This window comes from Python bivittatus, unplaced genomic scaffold, assembly GCF_059951505.1.
Source record: "Python bivittatus isolate LINGU-HERP-01145 unplaced genomic scaffold, Pbiv_v1 ctg000280_np1212, whole genome shotgun sequence".
NCBI classification, from domain to species: domain Eukaryota; kingdom Metazoa; phylum Chordata; class Lepidosauria; order Squamata; family Pythonidae; genus Python; species Python bivittatus.
The window spans coordinates 183396-195404 of record NW_028277066.1 but is presented as its reverse complement, the minus strand read 5'-3'; the positions used below and the strand labels follow the sequence as shown (position 1 = coordinate 195404).

The 12009-nt window shown below is 47.4% G+C and overlaps 1 protein-coding gene across 5 annotated transcripts in view; it reads right to left on the bottom strand.

Annotated features, from left to right (window-relative positions):
• The window catches only part of EMID1 (EMI domain containing 1), a 62392-nt gene that overhangs the window by 20421 nt on the left and 29962 nt on the right, over nucleotides 1-12009 (bottom strand). For all 5 annotated transcript variants that reach the window (XM_088143183.1, XM_088143179.1, XM_088143182.1 and 2 more), the window contains exons 5-7: nucleotides 10266-10327; nucleotides 8997-9141; nucleotides 6967-7074 (exon numbers count right to left, since the gene is read on the bottom strand). In XM_088143183.1, coding sequence (XP_087999309.1) covers nucleotides 6967-7074; nucleotides 8997-9141; nucleotides 10266-10327 — 315 coding nt within the window. The remainder of the gene's footprint in view (nucleotides 1-6966; nucleotides 7075-8996; nucleotides 9142-10265; nucleotides 10328-12009) is intronic.

Genomic DNA, 12009 nt, shown 5'->3' with positions numbered 1-12009 from the left:
GAGCACGTGCGGGCCACGCAGAGCAAGGTTTCTCAACCTCAGCAACCGGAAGACATGTGGACTTCAACTCCCAGAATTCCCTGGCCAGGTGCTAAGCAGTTTCATGACATGGTAAAACTGTAAATCTGGGACCCGTTTATACAAAATACAATAGGTTATGATGGACTATTTGCAAAATGCAGGTGGGGTGAAGCTTACATGGGGATTTGAAGATTAGATTATAAATGTAATGGGATATATTTAGACAAAGAATTATTCTTATTTAATGTATTAAAAACTAGCACTTATGATAGCCTTACTATTTCTAAGACCAGAGATCGATTGGAAGTTATCTATTTTTCATATCTTTTTTCTTTTACTTTACCTCACTTTTTCTTTTCCTTTTCTTTATATTTTGTATTTCAAATTCTCTTTTCTGTTTCTAACTTTTAAATATGTATCTTTAAAATTTCAATAAAATATTATAAAAACAAAAACAAAATACAGTAGGCTAAAAAAATGACAGTTATATAAATGTATTGGAAATATATATGCATTTGAATAATATTTGCATTAGATAGATAGATAGATAGATAGATAGATAGATAGATAGATAGATAGATAGATAGATGTGTAATATACTACAGGGTTTTTTTGTTGTTCTTGTATCTTTGTCACTTTTTTGTAACACCACCTTTTAACGTTTTCTTTCTTCTTCTTACGTATTCTTATTATTATCGTGTTTTTTTCCTTTGGGTTATTAATTGAAAAGCAATAAAAAATTATTTTTTAAAAAATGTTACAACTGTAGCCCCAGGAGGCTTTGGAGGGAGGGTCTCCACCACCACTACTGCTCACGAGGCAACTGTGCAATGCTTTCTCTCCTAAACAGATTATTTTCCCCTGATCAGGACAAAACTATTGGAAAATCTGGGAAGCCTACAACTGAAAGAGTCCCAGGGCTGAATTTCCCCCCTCTCTGCAGAGTATGGGGTCCCTGCAAGCAAGTCAACTGTCCGTATCTTCGAGGGCGAAGCAAGGGGCTTCACGGGCATTATGACCTCATTGCTCACATGATGCCAATGACGTCACTGGCATCAGTCTCATTCATGTGATGTCATCAAGCTATGTATCGGACTCCTCCGTCCTCTGCTGAGCGCGGCGGGCTTTTTTCCGAGGACAACATTCAGGAGGCTGCACTTCGTTTCATCCAGAGCAGCGCTTCCTTCCCCTTGCCTCCTTACAATGGTTAAAAATGTCTGCATTTAATCATTTCCTCTTCCTTATAATTGCTATTTTTCCCCTCTGGGCAGCCAGCAGAGATCAGAAGGCAGACAAGGTGCTCTGTGCAACGCCTCCAGAAAGAGCGAGAGTTCAGGTTTCTTCCGAAAGGCTGGTTTTCCTCCAAACAGCACACCTGGAGTTTTGGCTCCCGGGCAGTTTAGTTCACCTTTACGGTGCAATCACCCTACTGGGGGCCGGATAGGAGTGTATGAGAAAAAAACCAATCCCCGAACTGTAACTTTTCTGAACTTTGCAACACAGCTCGCCAACTTTTAAACAATACGGATATACAAAAGTTTTGAATTTAAGACAGTCTGAAAAAGTTATAAACCTACATGGAAGTCTGTGGGCTGCCCAGCTCCTTTATCACGTGAAGATTGGCCCCATAACACGGTTTAATATCAAGGCCTGGTTCATATCACACTTGTAAAAGAACGGCTGAGTTTCCCTCCACGTGCTCCCAGGGGCATCTGCAAGGAGGTTAAAAAAGTCAAGATGGCCGCTAAAGCCGCACAATCCATCTTTTTTTATGCGCATTGCGTGTATGATGCACATAAAAAAAGGAGAAGCTTTGATTGTGGGCTCACAGCTGCCACGTGGACTTCTTTGGACTGTTTTATGGGGAAAGCAGGAGGAGAGAATATTACAGATATTGCCTTGAGTTATTAAAAAAAAAAGAGGAAGATATAAATCTAGAAAATAAAATACAATAATAAAATAAAATAAAATAAAATTAGGATGGAACTCGTATCACTTTTTAAGAACAGCCAAAGTTGATGAGGGCTACCTAACTCCATTTTTGACTAGCCTAAGGCACTGCGGGAACCCAGCCCAATCGGTTTCCACAGCACGAGCCTGGGCTCAAAACTGGCCACCCCCAACTTCATTTTAGTACCTTTTTAGCTGCAGACCTCATAATAACCAGGCACCATTCTGGGGAAGCACCGTAGCTCAGTTGTTGAGGGGTCTGCTTCGGGTGCAAAACCCCAGTTCCTTTCCTTCCAGGAAAGAGGGTAGGAAAATCAAATCTGGCTAAAACTTCAGGGAGCTATTGCCAGTCAAAATAGGTGGGGATTAAGGATCCTGAAGTCCACCCATCTACAAGGCACCCCTCTTGCAGAAGACAGTCCCAGGATGGAGGCACCGAGATTTTGAACAGGCAGCCCCCAGGATTTGTTCAGCTCAGCCTCCCTTCAACCTGGTGCCTTGCAGACAGACTGGACTGCACCCCATTCCCCCCACTGGAGAGGACCAGGTTGCCGAAGGCGGGGACCGGCTCTCTCTCGGAGGTCTTGAGGCAGGTGATGCATAGACCACGTGGCACTCCGAAGGCTGAGCTGTGAGTGACCGCCAGGGCCCCTCTGCAAGCAATGGAGGCTTAGCTGGGTTTCAGCCCCAGAAGCCTCTCTGGAGTTGGGGGCACCCCTTTGCAAGAGGGGGAAAAAAAGGAAGATGATGTTGCTGTTCACTTTGTTTTTATAGAAATGGTTCCCCCTTTGGGCAAGGTGCGGCTTAAAGAGAGTTACTTGCAGAGCTGGGTGGGCAAGTCCAAGGGTCTGGAAAGACCCAGGAACCCTCGAGGTCCAGGTGGGAGACTAACACTGCTTTTCAGTTCAGAACAAACCTGGATGAATTGTGCACACCGTTTCCCTTCCTCGTGTAGTGTCACTCCGGTAGGGAAGGGCTTTGGATCCCCTACAAGGGGGGAGGGAGGGAGGCTGCCTGCATTTTTCCAATTCCCTTTTTTGCAGCCTGAAATCCCCCCCACCTCCAAACTGGCACCGCCAAAACTGGGTGGTGAAACACATAAAATGCCCAATACAACTTTCTACATTCAAAGAAATGGCTCTTCTAAACAAGAGCAGAGAGGGGGGCCATCCAGATCTTGGGGGGAACCTCATTTTAGAGGGCAGGCACTGTGATTAAAGAAAGCACACCTCCAGGGTCCCAATGGGTGGCACTGTTTAATCCAGTGTTTCTCAACCTTGCCAACTTTAAGATATGCGGACTTCAACTCCCAGAATTCCCCAGCCAGCATGCTGGCTGGGGAATTCTGGGAGTTGAAGTCCGCATATCTTAAAGTTGCCAAGGCTGAGAAACGCTGCTTTACAGTATAAAACTCGGGGGGGGGGGGGCAGATGTATTTTCCCATCTCAGAAGGAACCTAATGAAACTTTTGCAAAAGTGCAGAAAAGAATGCCCTATATTTGAGCATTTTCCCCCCAAATTGAAAAATGGGGGGTGGGGATAGTTTGGAGGTGGGGAATGGGAAGGTGACTGAGGAGGGGGGTTACTAAACTCTCTATAAAGTGCAAAGGGAGCAACATTCTCCTTCTTCCCACTGTCCAAAAGAGCTTACGATGAAAGGAAGATCAGGAGACCAAAGCAAATCCTTGTGACCACACCTAATTAATTTATGGGATTTGCTACCTTGAAATGTGGGGATGGTTGCTAAGGCAGATGGCTTTAAAAGGGGGTTCAATCGTTGTTTCTCAATCTGGTACCCCCCAGATGTGTTGGATTTCACTTCCCCTAATGTCCCCAGATGCTCTGGCCATTGGCCAGGTGGGTGGAAAAATACAGGTGTTGAAGTTAAAGGATGCTGGATTGGGGAAGGGTCAACCCAAGACACTCCTGGATGGCTTTGTAATCTCTAAGTCAGTGTTTTTCAAACTTGGCAACTTTAAGGTGGGTGGACTTTAACTCCCAGAATTCCCCAGCCAGCCATGGCTGGCTGGGGAATTCTGGGAATTGAAGTCCACCCACCTTAAAGCTGCCAAATTTGAAAAACACTGATCTTAGTGGCGCCTTCATGTTCAACAGCAGAATATCTTTAAGTCTCCATTGCTGAGCAGCCAGCAACAAGAAGACTTGTCACATACTGTGGAAACAAGCTACTGGACTAGATGCACCCTGGATCCGATGGCTGTGGGGTTGGGGCTCCAAGTTCTTGCACCAAAGCTCAGGAGCAGCTGAGAGCAGAGGAGAAAAGGAGCTGGTTTGGGCTCCCCCCCCCCAGGCTTTTCCCATCATTCCTGCCCAGCCCTGGGAGGTCCATCACAAAGAACTGCAATTTGAACGGACAGCTCGGCGGGGGGGAGGCCGCGACCGGTGTGGGTCCGAGAGGCAGCCTGGGCTCTCTGTGGGGTTAATCGTTAGCTCCAAATAGCCAGAAGCAACGTTCCCCGGGAGGAGTTCCAAACCAGAAACACTAAGCAGACGCTGCGAAAGCCGAGCACGGCCCCGCATTTCGCCTTCTCTCCTGCTCCTCTGTTTCAGGCAGCCTACGATGACCCGCCTCCCACAGCAGCTCGTCCTCCACTTCGGACTACGCTGTCCCCTGAAGGACCACGGAGTGTGCTTCCCTCTTCTGTCCAGGAGAGCTTTGGAAGGGGGACAAAGGAGGACTGCACCCCATGGTTCTGCAGGGCCCCGACTGGAGGGGAGAAAACTTAGCGCAGGGACCCATGGAGAGGCAACACCCCCCCTTCCTCTGAAGGACAGCTGATTCTGAGTTCCAGAGTGCAATTTAAAATGTTAAATTATGTGAGTGTAACATAATGCCGGCCCCACTAGGTAGACCAGACCAGGAAGTCAACTTCACAGGTAGCCTAAAATGACTTTGATGGAGATGGGCTATAATAACAGAATCTTGCAGGACTGATTGTGCTGGACCTCTTTCCCCTTCTTATACAGGTAGTCCTGTATAAGCTTAATGACCATTCATTTAGTGACCATTTGAAGTTACAATGGTGCTAAAACATGACTTATGACCGATCCTCACACTTACAACCATCACAGCACCCCCATGTCACGTGGTTGCAATCCGGGTGCTTGGCAACCAGCCCGCACTTACGATGGGTACAACGTCCCAGGGTCACGTGACTGCCATCTGTGACCTTCCCAGACAGCTTCCAGAAGGCAAAATCAATGGGGACCTGTGTAATTTGCTTAACGACTGCCAAAAAAAGGTAATAAAATCAGGTCTGCTCACGTGATGATTTGCTTAATGACTGCATCACTTAGCAGCCTAAATTCTGGTCCCAATTGCGGTCGTTAAGCGAGGACTACCTGTGCTCCAGTGAATTAGGGAGGTGTCTCTCTGAGCCACTTCCAAATGTTATCTGGATGTTCTGGACTGAAACATGCTTCATCCCCTTTTGCCTAGGAAACGGTTCCTGCTATCTCCAACGAGGTCACCTTCCTTCCTCTCTACACATGAAATGCAAACAGACCAGGTGAGTTCACAAAACTCCCTCCATCCAAATGCTCTTGGCTTTCTTATGTGAAACCAGCCACTGTGGTTAGTATGCTAGGATTGATGGTTTAGTGTATGGTGAGAACCCAGCAACTGTAGTTCATTTGATAAATGACGGATAAGCAAACAACGGTTTAGGGGGATGTGTGAACCAGGTCAAACTAACTCACAAACAACAGCTTGGAAGTTTTATCAGTGCTTCATTCACTTGTCAGAAGAAGACATTTCCATCCCAAAGCTCTTCAGCTCCCTACTCCATCACGGGACAATCAGAGACACATGGGGGATTATGGGAAGAGAAGAGCTGAGACTGGAGACTCACACAGAGACCCAACAAGCAATTCCTCTGCCAGGATCTCCCCCAACCCAGAAGCAAATTCTCACCATATCCAGCAGCTACAGTCCTCCTGTCTCCCTTCTCCTCCCAACCTATAAGAGATTCTCCTTGAACGTAACATTAAATTTCCTTGGAGTTGAGCCAGTGACTTACAGATATCTCCAGCAGCTTTCATAGCTACTGGACTGGACTGCAATAATACAGATATGATTTTCCACTTCTTCTAGGATCATTTTCAACTTCTCAGTCTAAAGACCCGGGATTTCTGGTGGTCTCCCATCCAAGAACTAACCAAGCCTAACTGGGTTTATTTTCCAAGCTCAAACAAAATCAGGGAGGTTGGCTAAATACAAATCCATGTTCTTGACCTGGGTCAGGACCACACATTAATCCTTTTCCCCTTTTCTCCCTAAGCACTGATATATTTTTAAGTTCTCCCCACCCGGCTGCAATCTTCTCTCAAAAGACTTAGGGGATGATTTACCCGGCCTTTGCAGACAAAGGTCCACCAGTGTGTCTTCTTTCAAAAGTTTTTCTTGTTCATTAGAAATGCAGGGGGACACTACAGGTAGTCCTCACTTAACAACCATTCATTTAGTGACCGTTCAAAATTACAACAATGCTGAACAAAAGGACTTACAACCAGTCCTCGCACTTATGACCATTGCAGCGCCCCTGCGGTCATGTGATCACAATCCGGGTGTTTGGCAACCGGCTTGCACTTACGACGATTGCAGCATCCCGGGGTCACAAGATCGCTGTTTGCAACCTTCCCAGCTGATTCCGGCAAGCAAAAGCAATGGGGAACCACGTGATTCGCTTAATAGCCACAGTGATTTGCTTAATGACCGCTGCAAAAAAGGTCATAAAATTGGGTGCAACTCACTTAACAACCACCCTGCTTAACAATGAATTTTCTGGTCCCGATTGTGGTCATTAAGTGAGGACTACCTGTAATGTGCAAGAGTGCAGTAATGCACAGTAGGGAACAATGGTTGCCAAGGGGAGGTTTTAATCCATGGACTACATTCTCTGGAATCTTAACCCGAGATGCTCAGGACTCTGTGGGCAAGGTAGGAACTGCATCCTGCAATAGCACTGAACTCACCCTGTGGTCCAACAGCACCCTTGACCCCAGGAACACCGGAGGGGCCCTGGATCCCAGCATCTCCTTTGGGCCCTACTGGGCCTGGTGGTCCCGGTGAAGCCAATCTTCCTGGAACAGAGAAAGGGGGAAGAGGAAAAAGTTGCACGTTCACAATTGCCAATATGTGGGTGGAAATCAACAGGGCTGCAAATATGACTCTGGATCAACTGCTCTGGATCAGACGGGGATGTTGGGGATCCCTGTTAGGGATATGCAAAACATTTGGAATTCCAGGGTTTTCTCAGCCCAAATGTCCTGTTCTGAGCATGAAAAGGGGATCGGATATAAAAATGTTAATGAGGCTGATAAAGATCCAAAGGCAAGGGCTTCTGTGGAGAGGGGTCAAGAAAGTCAAGATGGTGGTCGTGACTGTGAAAGCATTAACACACCTAAAAAGGGGACAGGGCTCCAGTCTCATGGTCATGACAGTCATCTTGACTCTTTTGACTCCTTTCGGTGGAGACTGCTCTCCAAACGCATCTTCTCCCCTCCCAAATCAGTAGTGACTGTATTCAGTCATTTGCAAAGGAAATTGAGTGTTGTTAAGAAGCCAGGCGTCAGCACCCCCCAAGATCTTGTGGCACGTCCAACTTGAACAGAAGACCGGAGGGCAGAATTTGAAACCCCACATCAAAATCCTTCCAGTTCTCCATCTTCCAAGACCGAAATGCCTCACAGCTGCTGTTTGGAAGTTTCGTAACTATTCCCCAGGATCATGAGACTTCGTAACTTTAAGGGGGGGGGGTATCCTTTCAAAAAAAAGCAAAGTAAAGGATAGAACTGCAACTTAATACTGCAACATTTTCCAGACCGAGGGGGCCTACTGTATAATTCAGAGCCGCTGAAGCATCATAATTGGGGCCCCCACCAGATCACCACAGCTCTTCTGCTGCGAACTGCCCTGTTAGCCAGGCTGCATTGCAAAGCAATTAGGAGGAGTTGGCGGGGGGGCACGCGTTGAACTTGATTCAGGCAGCTAGAAAACCCTCCCCAGCACATAATGTTCCGGTTGCCCAGGAATGCATCTGTTTGTCTTCACACTGTAGTTGTGGCATCTTTTCGCTGGGTGAGATGAAGGGCAGAGCGATCAAGCACACTTCTGACATCCTGTGCAAGGGAAAACAGGCCCCCCCTCGCCCCCACAAGAGCCCTTCCCATTCTCCCCCTCCCCAAACCCTCTCTTTGTGCAAAATGGAGCCAGCGATCAACCCCTCTCCCTAGTCAACGCTTACGCACCAAACCAGAAGCATATGCTGTGTTGCAGCAAAGCGGGGGGGGGGGGGGAGCAGATAAACCTTTCCAGCTGCAAAAACTGAAGCCAGCGCTGGAGCTGTGGCCAGCCCCAGGATGCCCGGCGCACAGCCGCCTTCAGTTGCAGCCCCCTCGCTGATGCTCCCCTTCCCACCATCCCCGATACAACACTGGGAGGGTGCCTGGAGCTGACTCTCGGAAACCAATCATTTCCCCACTTCCATCCTGGGGGGCCAGGACCCTCCCTGGACGCTGCTGCAGCTCTGAGCCAGCTTACAGGTGGTGGTTGGGTTCACACACCACGCTCGTCCGGGTTGATTTAAGCGAGCCGCCTCCTCGCAAGCAGACCCCCCCCCCGTTTCTGCTTTGCTCTCTTCTACCTTCCCCGCCATTGTGTTAAGCGTCGATTTGTTTAATCTCGGTTTGGGGAAGAAAGGGATGGGTTTGCTCAAGCTCACGAACTGCAGCCGAACAAGGGTAGGGTTAGCGCGACACATTAAGCCACGGGCAAGGAAACCACATAAAGGCTAGCTGCGATAGGTGAATCTCGTCCATGGCTGCGTTCGCACAACCCATTTCATCAGGCCGGGTGTAAATCTCAGAGGTGCATTTGCACAACGTGAGACGCGCAGGAAAAAACAGGCAGAGCTTTGATCACACCGTCACGGCTGCCATCTCGACTTTTTTCATGCTGCCGTGCAGGCCCCCCGTGCAGGCAGCGTTCCTCCACCCTCACTTACCTTTCACACGTTCTTCTCCGGGTTTCCCTTGGGTGGCCAGAGAGTTCCACAGATTTAAGGGATTGGGGGCAGAATCGCCCGTTGGGGGCAACTGTTGGTGCGATATGGGCGAGGGCACAGATTCGACGGCTGTAAAGGTAGCCACCTGGGGGGCAAAAGGGAACAGAGTCAGCTGTGGGTCTCCCCCCAAGGGCAGGCTTCAGGCTTTAACAGAGGGAAGGAAGAGGCAAAGCCTGGCCCCCGTGTAGGGAGAGCGCAAAATAATCGTAATGCTGGGAGAGAGCATCCAAAGCGTGCTCAAGCCAACAGTCTCCCTTTCTTAAGTGCAAGAACAACTGTGATTTTCTGAGTTTTGTGAAAATGAAAGGAATGTGCAAAACAGCCCCCCACCACCACACGCCCCAGGGACCTAACAGATGTTGCAGGCTTGAATTCTGACGCTGAAGTACCTGTTGCTCCCCAGTCTGGAAACTGGTTCACAAGACAAAAAATGTCTGTCTTTAGGATACAGACCCCTGCAATGGTATCTGGGAAAGACCTTGGGAGACTGGGCCGAGAGAGGCTGCCAAGGGAGCGGCCAGATAAGAGGCGGCACAGCCCGCAGCTGCAGAATGGGTGGAGAAAGAGGCTCAGAAGGGACCTTCCCTTAGGCTGTAAAGGAGATGGGGGGAGAATTTCAGATTGGTCAGATTCTGTTAATGTAGCTTTACAATAAAGTAGAATTAGCTTAGCTGGTCGTGTTTCCTGTCTGGTCTACCTGGTAAGGCTGACATTCCCCCCTCCTATTCCTAAGCTCTCAGGTGAAGGGGTTCAGATGGAGCTGGGCAGCCAATAAATTTTAATAAATAAATAATAATATTCTATTTGTATGGCCACTCATCCCACCAAAGTAACTCTGGGCCGCTCACGACTCTTGCTCTTGTTTTACAAGGCTTCACTCAACTTCCACATCTCCTCAGAGTATGGAAGGGAGGGGAATTTCTCTATTTTTATGCAGTGCATATCCTGGGTGGTGTTTTTACTTCTGTTGGCCAGGAGGAGGCAGCACTGGGCCAGCTGCCTCCTGCTGGAGGTGATATCAACTGATTGAATAATTGTTAATAAATTTAATAATTAAGAATTGTTCACTGAATAAACAGTAAGAGGTCATGGACTCCTGATCACAGGAAGCCAAACTAAAGAAGCCCCACTTGGGCTGAGCGTGACGTGGAAATCCACCTGCAAGACGCAGATTTGTGGTCCACCCCAACAATGAAAATCAACTATAACCTTGGCTTCCAGGAGGTTGACTCTTTCCAAAAGCTCAGAGAATTTGCTGCAGTTGAAACAACCTGTGGAGCCAAACCAGAAAACAGGTGAAAAAGGAGTTCCAGCACTTTTCAAGGAAGGGTGGAAGAAAGGGATCAAGGAAGGGTGGAAGAAAGGGATTAAGAAACGCAGCACTTTCTCTCTCATGCACTCGCACATCACACCAGGCCAGCTCTAGAAACAAGCAGAGCAAATCAACCCCCATCAGGCAACTGATGGCCTTACCTTATTTACAAGTAGTCCTTGACTTACCACTATTTGTTTAACGACTGTTTGAAGTTACAACAGTACTGAAAAAAGTGACTTATGACCAGTCCTCACACTTACGACCATCCCCAGAGTTACTTAATCAAAATTTGGGCACTTGGCAACCAGCATGGATTTATGACGGTTGCAGCATCCCACGGTCATGTGATCCCATTGGTGACCTTCCCGGGGGGCTTCTGACAAGCAAAGTCCATGGGGGAAGCTTTGATTTGCTTAACGACTGCAGCAAAAAAGGCTGTAAAATTGGTCGCGACTTACTTAATCACCACATCGCTTAGTGACAGAAGTTCCAGTCCCAATTGTGGTTGTAAGTCGAGGACTACCTGTATCTTTATTTCTATGGAGAAAAATTCTCCTGCCTTTTTCCCCTCCACTGCTTGTTTGTCTGATGAAAACTTTTGAAACTGCTTTCAAAGGCAAAAGAGAATGTCACTGAAATTCTCCCATTTATTTAGCAGTGAAACGCCCAAGGTGTGCATGAAAGTCCCATTTTTCCTTGCACAATCCTCATTCCAATAGTCTGTGACTACAGAATGGCTCCAAATTTTGCAAAAGAGAAACACCAGATGCATTTTTATTCCAGCTCATAGGCTGACCAGCTTCCAGGAGAAGCGAGCTGCAACCAATTAGATCAGTGTTTCTCAAACTTGCCAACTTTAAAATGGGTGCACTTCAACTCCCAGAATTCCCCAGCCTGTTGGCTGGGGAATTCTGGGAGTTGAAGTCCACCCATCTTAAAAGTTGACAAGGCTGGAAAACACTGAATTAGATTAATCCACTGATAAAGCGCAGCCATGACAATTTACCTTCTCCCACCTCGGCTGTCCACTACAAAAGCGATGATGGGGTGACTCTTAGTTTTTAACTGTCACCAAACCTGCCAAGCAGGGGGCCAGCATAGTATGCAATCCATTCCTCAAAACCAGCTTGTTTAAAAATAATTTCAAGGAGCTAAAGCAGAGAAGGGATCCAAACGAAGATGCAACAGGCAAATCTCGACATGACTCCATCTGGACATTAAGTGGGTCACTGCAAGCAATGTCTTCCTGATATCTATTCAACCACACCAATGGGGTGAGCTGATGCCTTTTAACAACCATTGCTGTGAACATTCCCAGATGGAGGAAGGTTCAGGAGACTGTTACTGAAGCCACTGGCTGCAAGTTTTGCTGTTATCAGCAAAGAGACCGGCCTCCTTGCTGGATCACAGAAAAGAGGGGAGGAAGGGAATCAGAATCTTTCTGCCCCGACAGATGTGGGGATCCAGAGGTTGTAAAGAGGAGCAAGCTCAGTTGTTGGAGTTCTTGTAATGCCATCCCATTCTTCTCAATTGAGTTTGCTAAAGAGAGCTCTGTGAGAATCAATAAATAAATCTATATTTTACACATATATACCCATAGAATCAATCAATGAATAAATTGTGATAGGAAAAGTACCG